Below are 18,487 nucleotides of genomic sequence, written 5' to 3'. Positions count from 1 at the left end.
AATAAAATTGGTCCTAGCACAGAACCTTGTGGAACTCCATAATTAACCTTAGTCTGTGAAGAAGATTCCCCATTTACATGAACAAATTGTAATCTATTAGATAAATATGATTCAAACCACCGCAGCGCAGTGCCTTTAATACCTATGGCATGCTCTAATCTCTGTAATAAAATTTTATGGTCAACAGTATCAAAAGCAGCACTGAGGTCTAACAGAACAAGCACAGAGATGAGTCCACTGTCTGAGGCCATAAGATCATTTGTAACCGTCACTAATGCTGTTTCTGTACTATGATGAATTCTAAAACCTGACTGAAACTCTTCAAATAGACCATTCCTCTGCAGGTGATCAGTTAGCTGTTTTACAACTACCCTTTCAAGAATTTTTGAGAGAAAAGGAAGGTTGGAGATTGGCCTATAATTAGCTAAGATAGCTGGGTCAAGTGATGGCTTTTTAAGTAATGGTTTAATTACTGCCACCTTACAAGCCTGTGGTACATAGCCAACTAATAAAGCTAGATTGATCATATTTAAGATCGAAGCATTAAATAATGGTAGGGCTTCCTTGAGCAGCCTGGTAGGAATGGGGTCTAATAGACATGTTGATGGTTTGGATGAAGTAACTAATGAAAATAACTCAGACAGAACAATCGGAGAGAAAGAGTCTAACCAAATACCGGCATCACTGAAAGCAGCCAAAGATAACGATACGTCTTTGGTATGGTTATGAGTAATTTTTTCTCCAATAGTTAAAATTTTATTAGCAAAGAAAGTCATGAAGTCATTACTAGTTAAAGTTAAAGGAATACTCGGCTCAGTAGAGCTCTGACTCTTTGTCAGCCTGGCTACAGTGCTGAAAAGAAACCTGGGGTTGTTCTTATTTTCTTCAATTAGTGATGAGTAGTAAGATGTCCTAGCTTTACGGAGGGCTTTTTTATAGAGCAACAGACTCTTTTTCCAGGCTAAGTGAAGATTTTCTAAATTAGTGAGACGCCATTTCCTCTCCAACTTACGGGTTATCTGCTTTAAGCTGTAATTTGTGCTGATATCAAGACCTTAAAAACATCACTTTATAATTTTGACAGTTGAGAAGACATGAACGATAGCTTGGTCCTGGAGGACATCGTTCTGCTGTCCGGTTTCTCTTCAGCACTTATTTCTGTCTGCTTGTCTGTTCCAGCTGGAGTACTGCTGCAGTGCCCTCTCCTGGATGGTGGACGCCATGTCTCAGAGTAACCTGATAAAGACTGACCGCAGCCCTCCGTTACTCAGAGGTAAAATAACACCTGTTTGATTCTTGGACAAGAGCTTTTGTGCTATTTTGAGGCGAGGTAAGTCCCGTACCCACTCCTGGGTTTTGGGGATGCCCTCATGAGTGTAGCACATGTCCTGGACCATACCCGGCCCAGGCCTATAGGCAGTATAGACAATAGCTAAGGGTGGGGTCCATCTGGGGGCTGGGGGGGCACCAAATATGAGTCGAAAAAAAGTACATTTTTACTATTCTTATACTAAAAGTACTAAAATACTATTTAATATAAAATAAATATAAAGTGTCTGATGAGTGGAGCCCTTCTCTAAAAAAAAGCCCCAAACTGTCTGGTGCCCAGGGGAGGAAAAAAAGAAAATTACAGGAAGAAAAATGGGACCAATTGAGGTACAATAAAAATAATGTGAATGATGAATTATTTTTTCCATTGCGTTGCATCAATGTTACCGTGCCTTCAGCCAGTGGTGGGCACAGTTCCATTAATCCGGTAACTGCTAATTAGCAAAGCTAAGTTTTTGTTAGCAGATTAGCCTTTTAGCTAATTTTGAAAATCATCAGCGGATCACTTAGCTTCCACTAAATTTAGTTCTGGTAACTTTTTTTTTTCTTTTTGCTGGCATAGTGAATAAATCTTAACGGTCAAAATCATACATGTCCGTATCTACCTGGTACGTGTTTTGCATTAGTCAGACGGCTGTGAGCTCAGTCCTCCCCAAACAGAAGAGAGCAGAGCGGCCAGTTGTTCTATAAAGTGTTAAAGTATAGTTGGGACAAAGGCCAGAACTGAAATTTTGGGTCTGGTCAGGTAAAGAATGACATCATCTGCATGTAGTGCCAATTTATGAACCGTTCCACCAAGAGTCAACCAAAAGATATCATTCACAGATCTGATGGCCTCTGCAAGAGGTTCGACAGCAAGTGAGAATAACAAAGGGGATAGAGGACAGCTTTGTCTTGTGCCTATTTGAAGATGGAAGGCCTCTGAAGCATGACCATTAACCAGCACTCTCACCATTGGAGCCCTGTAGAACAGCCTCGCCCACTTTATGAATTCAAATTGTAATCCCTACCTATGAAAGACTTGCCTGGGGGTTGGGACTTCCGGTATGGTGCTCTACTAGTTGGGTGTGTGTTTGGAGCTCCGGTGTGAAAAATTCTGAAAAATACGCAGACAGCCTCTTCCAATTGATTTAAACACCTGAATGATCAACTAAACGCAGGTAACAGCCAAGATGCCAGCAAAACTGAACTCCAAATCGAAATTATCCAAGGCAGCGGAGGAACCTGGGTCAGTGTTGCCCTCAGAGCTAGCATGCTACGAAGCTAGCAATGAGGATGCTAACGATAGCTCTCGTCAAATTCTAGCCGCTATTAACTCTCTAAGGGGTGATTTTACAACAATGAATGAAGATTTTGCTTACAGATTTGACGGTATCATAAGTGCAGTCAATAAAGTGCAAAGCGATTTGGCCACTTTGAAGACCCGAATGTCAGAGGCTGAAAGAAGAATAGGCGACAATGAGGATGGGGTATCACTTCTGAAGGGGCAAACAACTTCCACAAACACCGGTGTGGAAGAGCTGATGCGTAAAGTGGATAGCCTTGAAAATCGTGGATGATGCTCTAATCTATGGCTGGTCGGTCTGCCAGAATCCAAAGGGGGAAGTGATATGTGTGCTTTCCTGGAAAAGTGGATTCCAAGTGTACTTGGTGAACAAATCTTCCCTCAACCTTTGATTATTGAGAGGGCACACCGTGTTGGCAGAGTGGATGGCGGCGGAGCGGAGACTGCGGCTCGCCTCAGGGCAGTGGTGATGAAGTTTCTAAACTACGCCGACAGGGTACGTGTGATGAGAGCAGCCAGGAGTACGAGGGACATACTCGTTGATGGAAAGAAAGTGATTTTTTTCCCGATGTATCTGCGGATTTATTAAAACGGAGGAAAGTTTTTGATCCTGTCAAGAAGGAGCTGGCTGCTCTCGATATTCGAGAATTACGCTACGGAATAATCTACCCGGCTTCATTAATTGTGACCATTGGAGGAAGACGTCACATCTTTGACAAGGCAACAGCAGCGGAACTGTTTGTGCGGCGGCTGAAATCAGAGAAGGTGAGAGCACCACCTGGAGCTGATTGAAATTCTGTCGTCATGCCATAGATCCGCGTAATCAGGTGTTTCTGTCCTCGTTTTCTGCCACTGTTATTTTTGGACAAAAGACTAGATGGTCAATAATGCTTCAGTTACGTTTGGTTGCTAATTATATTTGAAGAGAGAACAAAAGAGGTCTGTTCTGTTTCTAACACTGTTATTATATATATATATATATATATATATATATATATATATATATATATATATTTCTTTTTTTTTTTTTTTTTTACACGGAGCCCTGCCCAGTCTCACTAAGCATGCTGTTCCTCAAGCGTGTGGACCAGCTCAGCTTCATACTCAGACTTTACGTAGGGAAGGTCTTTTGGAAGTGTACAAGGGGGAAGTGTTGTGTGGGCCGCTGAAGAGTAGGTACTGCTGGCCCACCACCACCAGATGGCGCCCTGCTTGGAGTGCGGACCTCAAGCACGAGAGGGCGTCGGAGCAACGGAGAGTGACAGCTGTCATTCATCATCTGCACCAGCTGTCACTCATCTTCCACATCACCATAAAAGCCGCACTACAGCTCCACCTCCCCGCCGAGAAATCAGCAACCAAGAGGTAACCTTCTCTGCGGTAATTTCTCTGCTAACTGAACTCTTCTTTGCAGCCGTTTGCCCTGTGGTGTCCTATCAGAGCTGGAGTAAGGGCGTGACCGCGACGACTTCGCGTCACGCTCCATATCAGCTAAGTGGTTACACAGGAGCTGCACGAGTGTGTGGTTGGAGGTGGAGGTGCTCCCTCCTTAAAGAACATTTATCTGTGAGTGGACTACTGAGTGTGCGGATTCACACTCACCTGGATTGTCTCTGTTCTCTGCCAGCAGTACCAGGGTCGACAGCCGAAGGCAGAGGCCACCTGGGGACTCGGGACTTGGTGGCTCCGGTGTTCTTCAGGCCCGTTGGTGGTGGAAGCTGTGTGGGAATCAGCTCTTCTCTCGCCAGAAGTCTTCTATCTTCGAGCCTGCCCACACGTCACCTGGTGTATAATTGGCAATCCATATTTCTGTCTGTATTCCGTTGTGTGTTTCCACAACATTAAATTGTTACTCGTTGGCTTATCCATTGTCCGTTCCTTAGCGCCCCCTGTTGTGGGTCCGTGTCATGACACCTTCCCAACAGGATTTCTCGGCCATCGTCATGGATCCTGAGGGGCGTCAACCAGAGCTTGAACAGCCAATGGAAGAGCGAGAGGCGCAGGCGTCAGCGGGAGGTGTGTTGAGTGATCTGCAGCATATTCTAACCGCTTTCACAGCTCGGTTGGATTTGGTGACCGAGCAGAATGTACTCCTTAATTGGAGGATGGAGGCTCTCACCGCCAGGGTGGAAGCGCGCGATCAAGGCACTGCTGCAGTCCCTCCTCTTGCTGGTCCTGGGCCCGACACAGACATTCCACTGGTCGTTCAACAACCACCCCCACCATCCCCTGAAGCATACATAAGCCCTCCGGAACCGTACGGAGGTTGTGTCAAGATGAAAGCAGACTTCCTCATGCAGTGTTCGCTCGTTTTTGCACAGCGTCCAATCATGTACGCATCAGACGCTAGCCGGGTGGCTTATGTGATCAATTTGCTTCGAGGAGAGGCACGCGCCTGGGCTACGGCGCTCTGGGAGCAGAACTCACGGCTCCTAACGTCTTACGCTGGGTTTTTGCAGGAGTTCAAACAGGTTTTTGATCATCCCAACAGAGGCGAGACTGCTTCGAGCGTGCTACTGTCAATGAGACAGGGGCGCCGGAGTGCAGCTGAGTATGCAGTCGACTTCTGCATCGCGGCAGCGAGGTCCGGCTGGAATAACGTTGCGCTCCGCGCCGCCTTCATAAACGGACTGTCTCCGGTCCTGAAGGAGCATTTGCTGGCTAAGGAGGAACCGCGGGATTTTGATGGGCTTGTCGATTTGGTTATACGCTTAGACAACCGTTTGAATGAACACCGTCGGGAGCAGGCCGGGGGGCATGGCCAGGCACGAGCCGTCCCTCTCCCTTCTGGTTCCGAAAGGGTGCCCTCGTCCCCACGCTTCACTGCCAGAGAGCTCCGTGTGGCAACAGCTCCCCCTGCTGACGAAGCTATGGACACAAGCAGGGCCAAAATGAAAGCAAACATCAGACAAAGGAGGCTGGCCCGCGGGGAGTGTTTTTTCTGTGGCTCATGTGAGCACATGCAAAAGGACTGCCCCAAACAGTCAAACTACAAACGCGCGTCCTTAGAAACTGGGCTAAGGGTGGGCCATAACACACACGCGGGGAAGCCCCGCAAATCTGCACGAATCCCAGTAACGATCCTGAGTGTGGATTTAACCCTTCACGCCCCAGCACTGGTAGACACGGGGTCGGAAGGGAATCTGCTGGACAGCAGATGGGCAAGGGAAGTAGGGCTCCCCCTGGTGGCTCTGCCGTAACCATTGCAGGTGCGGGCACTAGATGGCACCCTACTTCCATTAATCACACATCAGACACAGCCCGTGACCTTGGTTGTGTCTGGGAATCACAGGGAGGAGATCGTGTTTCACGTAACACCTTCTACCTCCCGAGTGATTTTGGGGTTCCCATGGATGGTGAAGCACAATCCCCGGATTGATTGGCCGTCTGGGGTTGTGACGCAGTGGAGCGAGACCTGCCACCGGGAGTGTTTAGGATCCTTGGTTCCACCCGGCATGACGGCTAATGAGGAGGTCAAAGTCCCCCCCAATCTGTCGGCGGTGCCAAAGGAGTACCACGATCTTGCTGACATTTTCAGCAAAGATCTGGCACTCACTCTTCCCCCGCACCAACCGTACGATTCTGCCATCGATTTGATCCCGTGAGTTGATTTCCCGTCCAGCAGGCTGTACAACCTCTCACGTCCGGAACGCGAATCAGTGGAGACCTACATCCGGGACTCCTTAGCTGCCGGGCTGATCCGGAACTCCACCTCCCCGATGGGTGCGGGTTTCTTTTTCGTGGGCAAAAAAGACGGCGGACTCCGTCCATGCATCGATTACAGAGGGCTGAACGAGATCACGGTTCGCAACCGATACCCATTACCTCTGTTGGATTCGGTGTTCACGCCCCTGCATGGAGCCAAAATCTTCACTAAACTCGATCTTAGGAATGCATACCACCTAGTTCGGATCCGGAAGGGAGACGAATGGAAGGCAGCATTTAACACACCGTTAGGTCACTTCGAGTACCTGGTCATGCCATTCGGTCTCACGAACGCCCCCGCGACGTTCCAAGCTTTGGTAAATGACGTCTTGTGGGACTTCCTGCATCGGTTTGTCTTCGTATATCTGGATGATATACTCATCTTTTCTCCGGACCCTGAGACTCATGTCCAGCATGTACGTCAGGTCCTACAGCAGTTGTTAGAGAACCAGTTGTTCGTGAAGGGCGAGAAGTGCGAGTTCCACCGTACGTCTTTGTCCTTCTTGGGGTTCATCATCTCCTCCAACTCCGTCGCCCCTGATCCGGCCAAGGTTGCGGCGGTGAGAGATTGGCCCCAACCAACAAGCCGAAGGAAGCTGCAACAGTTCCTCGGCTTTGCGAATTTCTACCGGAGGTTCATTAAGGGGTACAGTCAGGTAGGTAGCCCCCTGACTGCCCTGACCTCCACTAAAGTCCCCTTCACCTGGTCGGATCGGTGCGAAGCCGCGTTTAAGGAGTTGAAACGTCGGTTCTCGACTGCACCAGTTCTGGTGCAGCCTGACCCTGATCGCCAGTTTATTGTCGAAGTGGATGCCTCTGACTCAGGGATAGGAGCCGTGCTGTCCCAGAGCGGGGCGTCCAATAAGGTTCTCCATCCTTGTGCCTATTTTTCCCGCAGGTTGACCCCAGCCAAGCGCAACTATGACGTGGGCAATCGGGAACTCCTCGCGGTGAAGGAGGCTCTTGAAGAGTGGAGACACCTGTTGGAGGGAGCGGCGTTGCCCTTCACGGTTTTCACGGACCATCGGAACCTGGAGTACATCCGGACCGCCAAGCGACTGAACCCCAGGCAAGCCCGCTGGTCTCTGTTCTTCAGGCACTTTGACTTCCAGGTCACATACCACCCCGGGACTAAGAACCAACATTCGGACGCACTGTCCCGGGTGCATGAAGAGGAAGCCAAGGCTGAGCTGTCGGATCCAACCGAGACCATCATCCCCGAGTCCACTGTCGTGGCCACCCTCACCTGGGATGTGGAGAAGACCGTCCGGGAGCCCCTGGCAAGAAACCCGGACCCTGGGACTGGCCCTAAGAACAGATTGTACGTCCCACCAGAAGCCAGAGCTGCCGTCTTGGACTTCTGTCACGGGTCCAAGCTCTCCTGTCATCCCGGAGACCATGGCAGTTGTCCAGCAGCGCTTCTGGTGGGCGTCCCTGGAAGCCGACGTCCGGGACTACGTCCAGGCCTGTACCACCTGTGCCAGGGGCAAGGCAGACCATAGGAGGACCATGGGCCTCCTCCAGCCCCTGCCGGTGCATCATCGCCCCTGGTCCCACATCGGCCTGGACTTCATCACGGGCCTCCCGCCGTCCCAGGGCAACACCGTCATCCTCACGATAGTGGATCGGTTCTCCAAGGTGGCCCACTTTGTGGCCCTCCAGAAGCTCCCGACGGCCCAGGAGACGGCAGACCTCCTGGTCCACCACGTCGTGCGTCTGCATGGGATACCATCGGACATCATATCGGATCGTGGTAACCAGTTCTCCTTGCAGGTCTGGAGGAGTTTCTGTAAGGAGCTGGGGGCCACCGTGAGTCTCTCGTCCGGGTACCACCACCAGACAAACGGCCAGGCAGAACGGGCTAACCAGGAGCTGGAGCAGACCCTTCACTGCGTAACCTCCGTGCACCCGGCGGCCTGGAGTAACCATCTGGCCTGGATCGAGTATGCCCATAACAGCCAGGTCTCGTCTGCTACCGGCCTCTCCCCGTTTGAGGCGTGTTTGGGGTACCAGCCCCCCATTGTTCCCGCTTGTGGAGGGAGAGGTCGGAGTGCCCTCGGTCCAGGCCCACCTCAGGAGGTGCCGCCGGGTGTGGCGGACCGCCCGTTCTGCCCTGTTGAAGGCTCGGATGAGGGCCAAGGCCCATGTGGATCGCCGGCATTCCCCGGCCCCTGCGTACCAGCCCGGGCAGGAGGTGTGGCTATCTACCAATGACATACCGCTCCAGGTCGAGTCACCAAAACTTAAAGACCGCTACATCGGACCGTTCACCATCCTTAAGGTCCTCAGCCCGGCAGTGAAGCTGCAGCTGCCAGCTTCACTGCGGATCCACCCCGTCTTCCATGTGTCCCGTTTGAAACCCCATCGCACCTCACCACTTTTCACCCCTGGACCTGCACCGCCGTCGGCTCCTGGACGTCCGTCGGAAGGGCCAGGGTTTCCAATACCTGGTGGACTGGGAGGGGTACGGACCCGAAGAACGCTCCTGGGTGAAGAGGAGCTTCATCCTGGACCCGGCCCTCCTGGCTGAGTTTTACCACCGTCACCCGGACAAGCCTGGTCGGGCGCCAGGAGGCACCCGTTGAGAGGGGGGGTCCTGTTGTGTGGGCCGCTGAAGAGGAGGTACTGCTGGCCCACCACCACCAGATGGCGCCCTGCTTGGAGTGCGGGCTTCAAGCACGAGAGGGCGTCGGAGCAACAGAGAGTGACAGCTGTCATTCATCATCTGCACCAGCTGTCACTCATCTTCCACATCACCATAAAAGCCGGACTACAACTCCACCTCCCCGCCGAGAAATCAGCAACCAAGAGGTAACCTTCTCTGCGGTAATTTCTCTGCTAACTGAACTCTTCTTTGCAGCCGTTTGCCCTGTGGTGTCCTATCAGAGCTGGAGTAAGGGCGTGACCGCGACGACTTCGCATCACGCTCCATATCAGCTAAGTGGTTACACAGGAGCTGCACGAGTGTGTGATTGGAGGTGGAGGTGCTCCTTCCTTAAAGAACATTTATCTGTGAGTGGACTACTGAGTGTGCGGATTCACACTCACCTGGATTGTCTCTGTTCTCTGCCAGCAGTACCAGGGTCGACAGCCGAAGGCAGAGGCCACCTGGGGACTCGGGACTTGGCGGCTCCGGTGTTCTTCAGGCCCGTTGGTGGTGGAAGCTGTGTGGGAATCAGCTCTTCTCTCGCCAGAGGTCTTCTATCTTCGAGCCTGCCCACACGTCACCTGGTGTATAATTGGCAATCCATATTTCTGTCTGTATTCCGTTGTGTGTTTCCACAACATTAAATTGTTACTCGTTGGCTTATCCATTGTCCGTTCCTTAGCGCCCCCTGTTGTGGGTCCATGTCACGACACCTTCCCAACAGGAAGGGGGTTGTGCATTTCATTTGGGGAAATGCAACTGGTTTTGTTCTAGTTGTAGGCACTGTTTTTTGTCATGATTTAATGGTGGTATTTTTGTTTTGTTTTGATAATATCAAGCACACTCAATTTTTTCGCATTCTGTTATGGCTTCTGAATTACAAGTAATAAATAGAATTAAAGATTTAAAAGCTAAGATAGTGTTTTTACAAGAAACACATTTGACACCAGAAAATATAGTGAAAGTGAGACGGAGATGGCCGGGACAGGTTTTTTCAGCCTCTTTTAGTTCCCAGTCCCGGGGTGTCATTACTTTAATACACAATTCAATACCATTTCGTCTAATAAAGGTAGATGTGGACAGGAATGGAAGATATCTTATTGTGCAATGTGAAATTAATTCACTGCGATTCAGTCTAGTGAATTTATATGGTCCCAATGATGATAACCCGTTTTTTTTTTTTTTTCAGAAATTTGTTTTTATTCCTTGCTAAGCTACCTGGTTTTTATATTATTGGTGGTGATTTTAATTGTACGGTTCAACCTGAAATCGATAGATCAACAGGGAGGGATACCTCGCACACCCGTGCAAGCGAATCTGAAGATGAGCCTCTTCGAGACCAAAATCCAGATCTTGAGCTGCTATGTGAATCGGATCAGGATTTAAGACTCAACGCTGAAAAGCCAGAGATGGATCTAAAAATTGTACAGATAGACTTTGAGCAGGCCGAGGACCAGTCCGCTCTGATGGCCAAAGACGAGCACCCAGTCTCGCAAAGAGTTAATTACATCAGTGAATTGAATTTAATAGATGTATGGAGAAAATATCACTCTAATCAATCTGTTTTCTCATGCTTCTCAGCCACTTGTCAAACTTTTTCTAGAATAGACTATTTTTTGGTTTCTGCTTCCCTTATATCTTCAATAACTAAAAGCTGGTATAATAGCATCATTATTTCAGATCATTCTGCAGTCTCTTTTAACTTTAAATTGCCTTCAGCACGGCCATCCACTAGATGGCGCCTTCAATCTTTCTGGCTGAGGGATCCAGAATTCATGGATTATATTGGTGCTCAAATTGCAGATTTCTTTAATAATAATACAGATCAAACCTCAGCCTCTATTCGCTGGGAAGCGTTTAAAGCCTTTTTAAGGGGTCATATGATATGCTACACAAGCTTTAAACACAAATCTTGGAGACTGGCAATGGAGCAGCTAGAAAATAAAATAGATCAAATTCAATCAAAACATTTTAATAACCCCTCTGAACAGTCATATAAAGAACTACTCGAATTAAGAGCCAAATATAATCTTTTATCTGTTAATAGGGCCACTAAGAGTCTCCTTAGACTGAAGCAGTCATATTATGAGCAAGGAGAGAAAGCTAGTAAATTGCTAGCTTGGCGTATAAAACAAGCAGAAACAGAGAGAACAATAAATACAATAGAAACAAAAAAGAATGTAGAAACTTGTGACTTTAAAGAAATTAATGACGAATTTAAAACATTTTATGAAAATTTGTATGGCTCCAATATTTCCCCATCAGCTTTACAGAACCAAATTGAATTTCTGGATTAACTAAACATTACTCCTCTTGAAGAAAACACCCTGGCAAACTTGGACTTAGAAATTACTACTGATGAACTAGCAGCGGCTGCTAGCAGTATGAAGGGCTCAAAAGCTCCAGGGCCCCGACTGTATTCCAAATGAAATATATAAAACCTTTTCGGCCTTACTGATGCGGCCGTTGCTTGATATGTTTATGGAGTCTTTCCATGATGGATCCCTGCCGCCCTCACTGAACATGGCTGTAATCATATTACTATTAAAGCAAGGCAAAACTCCCACTTTGTGCAGATCATATCGACCAGTATCCTTACTTAATAACGATCTTAAAATTCTTTGTAAGGCTTTGGCAAGACGCTTAGAGAAATTGCTACCACAACTAGTGCACTCGGACCAGAACGGTTTTGTTCGGGGATGGCAGGGTTTCCATAACATAAGGCGGGTGCTTAACATTGTGTTTGAGAGTTCTGACCGCACAGATAATGCCATTCTTTCCTTGGATGCCAAGAAAGCCTTCGATAAGGTGGAATGGTATTTCCTGTTTGAAGTTCCTGAGAGATTTGTGATAAAAAAGTCTTTTCCTTCCTGGATCAAATTACTTTATTCTGATCCCCAAGCAATGGTACTTACAAATGGACACTTATCCACCCCTTTTAACCTACACAGAGGAACGAGACAGGGTTTCTCCCGTCTCCATTATTATTTACTCTAACAATCGAACCGCTTGCGGTAGCGATTCGCAATCATCCTGTGCTGAAAGGTATTACAATAGGTGATAGAGAACACCGGCATTGCTCTGTATGCAGATGACGTAATTTTGTTCCAATTTGATACAGACAATACCTGCATTATTGGATTTAATAAATCTTTATGGTAGCTTTTCAGGGTATAAAGTTAATAGTTCGAAATCAACAATATTATTTATAAATCAGCTAGAACGCATTAACCCCCCAATTTTTACACCCTTTGAAATATGTGTACACAGGTTTACGTACCTTGGTGTCAAGATTACCCCCACAATTGATGAAGTTATCCACCAAAATTATAATGATCTTACTGTAAGAGTTACAAATTTAATAAATAGATGGGATAAGTTACCCATCTCAATGATTGGCCGAATTAGTATACTAAAAATGTCAATTCTGCCTAAATATTTATATTTATTTCAATCCATCCCTCTTGCACCCCCTGCATCACTTTTTAAGGTTCTGAAGAATATTTTTTCAAATTTTAGTTGGAACAACAAACGTCCCAGGACCAGACTCTCTCTCTTGTATTTGCCTTATGAATGGAGTGGCTTGAAATTGCCAAATCTTGAGTGGTATTATTGGGCTGCTCAGATAAGAGCAGGGATGTTCTATTTTGAGCAGAAGTCCCCACCTGCTTGGGTTTCAATTGAGAAACATCTGATCAATGTGCCTCCAAATTTATATTTATACTCAGCTAGCAAAGCAAAATTACTTAAAAACACAAAAAAACCCATTTCTTCATAATACATTATCAGTTTGGCACACCTCTCAGTTGCATCTGGAGGAAAATGCGGAACTTTCTCAATTCTCACCCATCTTTGGTAATGAAGAGTTTGTTCCAGGTAGGGCAGACTCTGGATTCAAAAGTTGGTCAGTTCAAGGGGTCAGAAAAATTGCAGACTTATATGATGCCAATGGGACATTTATGTCATTTACGGAGCTCACATCTAAATACAACATTCCAAAAAACACTTTTTTAAATACTTGCAGCTCAGGAGTTTTATTCTTTCTAAACAAAAAAATAGTATTTATCCCACTGATTTTGGGCTGTCTAAAGAAACCGTGTCTTTGCTAAATATTTGCTTTTCGGAGGCCAAGCGTTGTATTGCCACAACATGGAAATCAGATACGCCCTGCACAGCTTCACAATGGTTGAAGGGGATGACTTTTTATTTAACTTTAGAAAAGATAAGCTATTTTTTCAAAAATAAGCTTGACAAGTTTTGGAAAATTTGGAAAATATTCTACAACTTCCTTTTGAATAACAGCACACCTATTGATGGATGGATCTGCGATACAGAATGAATTTTTGCTTGAAATTTTTTTTCTCCTTTATTATGTGTTTATTTATTAATTGCATTACTGAACCACCACAGTATTTGTTTTCAACTTTTTTTATTGTGTTTACACAGTGCCTTTGTTTGTTCCTTATTGTTGTTCATTTTAAAATGAAAAACTTAATAAAAAAATATGTTTAAAAAAAAAGAAAGACTTACCTGGGCACCAAATTGGATAGTGCCAGCACTGTCCTGGACCCTGTTTGGCCTCTTCGCTTTGTCATCACTGTATGCCCCCCCCACGATATCAGCTGTTTGCTACCAGGACATCAGTTGGTGTTTGCAACCAGAACTGAAACCAGCAACCTTTTGCACAGTTGGTTCTGTGGTAAAAATAATTCAGTTATTCTCTCCAACAAAATACAGTCATCACCTGCTGCAAAATAGAACAGAGCCTTAATTGTCATTGTACATCCATATATGCATACAAATTTGTCCTCTGCATTTAACCATCCAAATTACAGTTAGACACAATCCAACCACTAGGGGCAGTGGGCAGCCACAGTCTGGCACCCGGGGACCAACTCCAGATGTAGCGACGCTGCCTTGGTCAGGGGCAGAGAAAGGAGACTAAATAAGCATGTTTTTGATTGTAGGAGGAAACCGGAGGAAACCCACACAGACACGGGGAGAACATGCAAAGCCCTTGGAGGCAGCTACGATTTTACATGTATTGCATGCGATTCCTGTTTCATGTGCACTTCATGTGCAATTCGACCAAATTCGCACTATGTATGAAGGGGCCCTAAGATGTGTTAGAAGAAAGAATAGACCAAAATGAAGAAAGACAAAATAAGATCTGTGAGAAGGAATACTTTGGAATTCCAAGTTATTTGGAATGAGTTGGAGACCTTAAATACAGGAATAAATGTACATTAGCAGTCAACTATTTGGACACACGTTCCTATTGAAGTGAATGGTCATAAGGGACAGGTGGTGGCTAAGTTGTTCATGTACTAATTTCCACAGCAGAAGGTTCTTGGTTCTGGACCACCCTGACAATTCTCCATGTGGAGTTGCTTCAGGAAGGGCAGCTGGCATAAAGCAGTCTAATCTTGTTTAGTCAAATAAACTCACTTAGTTGACTTTTTTTTTTTTTTCGTTAGTTGTTGCACAAAGCACTTAGTCGGCTGAAGTTTCACATTACCCGACTAAACTTTTTAGCCTGGTACCGAAGAGGCTACTCTTATTTTAGTCGATAAAACTTCAGTGTCTTACCTCAAAAAATGGCAGCTACCACGTACCACCACTTGATGGAACACTCAAAAGCACCCCTACATCACTAGTATTCCTTCGAAAGGAGAGCTTCCTCTGCTTTTGGCCGTGTTTGCAGCAGACGGCTGTCATGATGTGTTTGTGACAGTTCTCACACGAACCACCGGGCATCGCTGTTATGCTGAGCAGCGTTGTGTGCACAAAAAGGGTGATGGAAGTGTAGAAGACGAAACTGAAGAGTGAAACTGCTAGGCTAAGTGCTAAGCACGTTGTTCTGCAGTTCGTATGGGTTTGTAAATGATAATAAAGCTAGTTAACGAAACAAAGGCTGGATAGTTCATGACAACGACCAACCTGGAGGTAAACAAAACTGTGAAAACAGTTGACTAAGGTCAGACAGCTAATTTACAAGTTTTTGATTAAACGGATAATGTTGGGTGACTAACTGTAGTCCACTAAGAAAGTTTAGTAGACTAAAAGACTAGGTTGCCGTATGTTTTTTTTTAAATGCAGGGAATGAACAGGTATGTGCAGGGGTGGTGACCAAGTGGTTAATCAATCAATCAATCAAAATTTTTTTTATATAGCGCCAAATCACTGCAGAAGGCTCCGGGTTCAAATCCCACCTCTGCCACATTTCTCCATATAATGTGGAGTTGCATCAGGAAGGGCATCCGGCGTAAAATGTTGTGTGGACCGCCAGAAGAGGAGGTACTGCTGGCCCACCACCAGAGGGCGCCCTGCCTGAAGTGCGGGCTTCAGGCACTAGAGGGTGCTGCCGCCTCACAGGAACAGCCGAGGTGACAGCTGTCACTCATCAACTGTGACAGCTGTCACCGATCATCTGCACTTCATCCCGGATAAAAGCAGGATGACACCTCCACCACGTCGCCGAGATATCGTTCTTCTAAGGAGGTAATATTCTCAGCCATAAACTAAACTGTATCCTAGTCTGAACTCTTTTTGCAGCCGCTTTCCTGCGGAGCCTTGTCCGCTGATTGGTGGTTTGTGAGAGTGCCGACGTCTTCGCCTCTCACTCTTTCCAGATAAGTGCTGAAACAGGAGCTGCACGAGTGTGTGATTTAAGGTGCAGGTGGAATTCCCACCGTTGTTGTTACGGGGTGTACATACACCCACACTTGACTGTCTTTGCTCTTCGCCAGCAGTACCAGATCCGACACGCGGAGACGGTGGCCACCTGAGGGACTCGGGACCTGGCGGCTCCAGTATCCTTCGGGTTTGGTGGCGGAGGAAATCGTGTGGTTCCGGTTCTTCTCTAGACGGACGTCTCCTATCGTCCAGCCTGCCCACAAGACACCTTTATCCATTGACTTTGTATTCATTCTATAATCTGCTGTGTGTGGTTGTGGCATTCACAACAGTAAAGTGTTCAAATTTAACTCCTTCTATTGTCCGTTCATTTACGCCCCCTGTTGTGGGTCCGTGTCACTACACTTTCACAACATAAAACCTGTGCCAATTCAACATGCAGATCCACCTTGGATTTGCTGTGGCAACCCTGAGTGCAAACAAGGGAGCAGCCGAAGGGACTTACTCTTAGGGAATGAACATGTACTTGAACTTGCAAATGTACTCGTATGTACCTTGTAAAATGCAATGAGTGAATCAATGAGTCTGGTCAGACACGAAGGTCAAACCGCCATTGAAGAGATCATGTTGTAACTCACCAAAGAAAAAAATGAAAATGAACTGATACGCTGGTTAAGTTTCATGCCCCAGGTCAAAAACCAACTTTACTTTGCTTACTTAATAGACCGTAGACCTGTCTGTTGTCTGGATGTCTTGGTGGCTTTCCTCACTCTTCTCCTTCTTGCACAGCCACTCAGTTTTTGAGAACTGTCTCCTCCACACAGATTTACCATAGAGTGTCATACTGTTTGTCTTTCTTCATAATTGATTTAAATAAAGTCCAAGACATATTCAGTGGCTTGGAAATGTTCATGTTTCCATCCCCTGACTTGTGTGAAGAAAACTGGCAACAAAACAGATTATTTACAGGTATTATACCAAAGTGTCCCATTATTTAGAAACCCATCATAGCTTTTATATTTATAGATACAACCCCAATTCCAGTGAAGTTGGGACGTTGTGTAAAATGTAAATAAAAACAGAATACAATGATTTTCAAATCCTCTTCAACCTATATTCAATTGAATACACCACAAAGACAAGATATTTAATGTTCAAACTTATAAACTTTATTGTTTTTATGCAAATATTTGTTCATTTTGAAATGGATGCCTGCAACACGTTTCAAAAAACCTGGGACAGTGGTATGTTTACCACTGTGTTACATCACCTTTCCTTCTAACAACACTCAATAAGCGTTTGGGAACTGAGGACACTAATTGTTGAAGCTTTGTAGGTGGAATTATTTCCCATTCTTGCTTGATGTACAACTTCAGTTGTTCAACAGTTCGGGGTCTCCGTTGTCGTATTTTGCGCTTCATAATGTGCCACACATTTTCAATGGGTGACAGGTCTGGACTGCAGGCAGGCCAGTCTAGTACCCGCACTCTTTTACTATGAAGCCACGCTGTTGTAACACGTGCAGAATGTAGTTTGGCATTGTCTTGCTGAAATAAGCAGGGACGTCCCTGAAAAAGACGTTGCTTGGATGGCAGCATGTGTTACTCCAAAACCTGGATGTACCTTTCAGCATTGATGGTGCCATCACAGATGTGTAAGTTGTCCATGCTATAGGCACTAACACACCCCCATACCATCACAGATGCTGGCTTTTGAACTTTGGGCTGGTAACAATCTGGATGGTCTTTTTCCTCTTTTGTCCAGAGGACACGACGTCCATGATTTTCAAAAACAAATTGAAATGTGGACTCATCAGACCACAGCACACTTTTCCACTTTGGGTCTGTCCATTTCAAATGAGCTCAGGCCCAGAGAAGGCGGCGGTGTTTCTGGATGTTGTTGATGTTTGGCTTTCACTTTGCATGGTAGAGTTTTAACTTGCACTAGATGTAGCGACGAACTGTGTTTCTGAAGTGTTCCTGAGCCCACACTGTAAGATCCTTTACACAATGATGTCTGTTTTTAATGCAGTGCCCCCTGAGGGATCGAAGGTCACGGGCATTCAATGTTGGTTTCCGGCCTTGCTGCTTATGTGTAGAAAGTTCTCCAGATTTTCTGAATCTTCTGATTATACTATGGACTGTAGATGATGGAATCCCTCAGTTCCTTGCAATTGATTAATTGATTGATTTATTGATTGCAATTGATTAATTTTACAAATGTTTTTTTTTTCCATTTCAGATTTGAGACCACTGTCTTCCTCCTAACTCCCAGACCTTCAGGATCACACACACACACACACACACACACACACACACACACACACACACACACACACACACACACACACATTTCACACCACTGTACCAACAAGCACCATGCTTTCTATTGTAAAATTTTCTGCTTTCTGCTGCAGAGGTAGTTAGTGCATTTGCTTCCAAACTCTGAAGGTTCCTGGCTCAAGCCCACCCTGCTCATTATCCGTGTCATGTGGAGTTGCATCGAGAAGGGCAACCAGTGTAAAACTTGTGCCAAATCCAGGTCAGCTCTGATGTGGTGACCCCCGAGCACAAAGAGAGAGACTGAAAGAACTACTATGTACTTTAAAAGAAGTGCTGTCTTGTGTTGGAGAGGTGATCACTTATACTGTGCTTTCATGTGATGTACACAGAAAACATTGTTGGGGGCTTCTGCTTTATTTTTGTTCCATAATGTTTTGTGACAGCAGATGTTCATACAGGAGGGGGCGCTCATTCACACACGTTTTTGTTTTGTTTTTTTCATTTAACGTTGCAGCCACATTGTCCTTGTCTTCTTTGGGTCATTAGGGTGTACGTTCAGCAGCACGTGCTGTCCTCACGAAACATCCATCCATACATGTACAT

The 18,487-nt window shown here is 46.1% G+C and overlaps 1 protein-coding gene across 1 annotated transcript in view; it reads left to right on the top strand.

The window, feature by feature from the left end:
• trpm4a (transient receptor potential cation channel, subfamily M, member 4a) overlaps nucleotides 1-17,992 on the top strand; it is a 505,210-nt gene extending 487,218 nt beyond the window's left edge. Inside the window, exons 27-28 of the mRNA XM_034189807.1 lie at nucleotides 1,180-1,273; nucleotides 17,844-17,992. Of these exons, the coding sequence (XP_034045698.1) occupies nucleotides 1,180-1,273; nucleotides 17,844-17,869 (120 nt within the window). The 3' untranslated portion in view covers nucleotides 17,870-17,992. The remainder of the gene's footprint in view (nucleotides 1-1,179; nucleotides 1,274-17,843) is intronic.
• The last annotated feature ends 495 nt before the right edge of the window (nucleotides 17,993-18,487 follow it).

Source organism: Thalassophryne amazonica, chromosome 16, assembly GCF_902500255.1.
Source record: "Thalassophryne amazonica chromosome 16, fThaAma1.1, whole genome shotgun sequence".
NCBI classification, from domain to species: domain Eukaryota; kingdom Metazoa; phylum Chordata; class Actinopteri; order Batrachoidiformes; family Batrachoididae; genus Thalassophryne; species Thalassophryne amazonica.
This window is presented reverse-complemented; position numbering and strand designations above follow the sequence as displayed.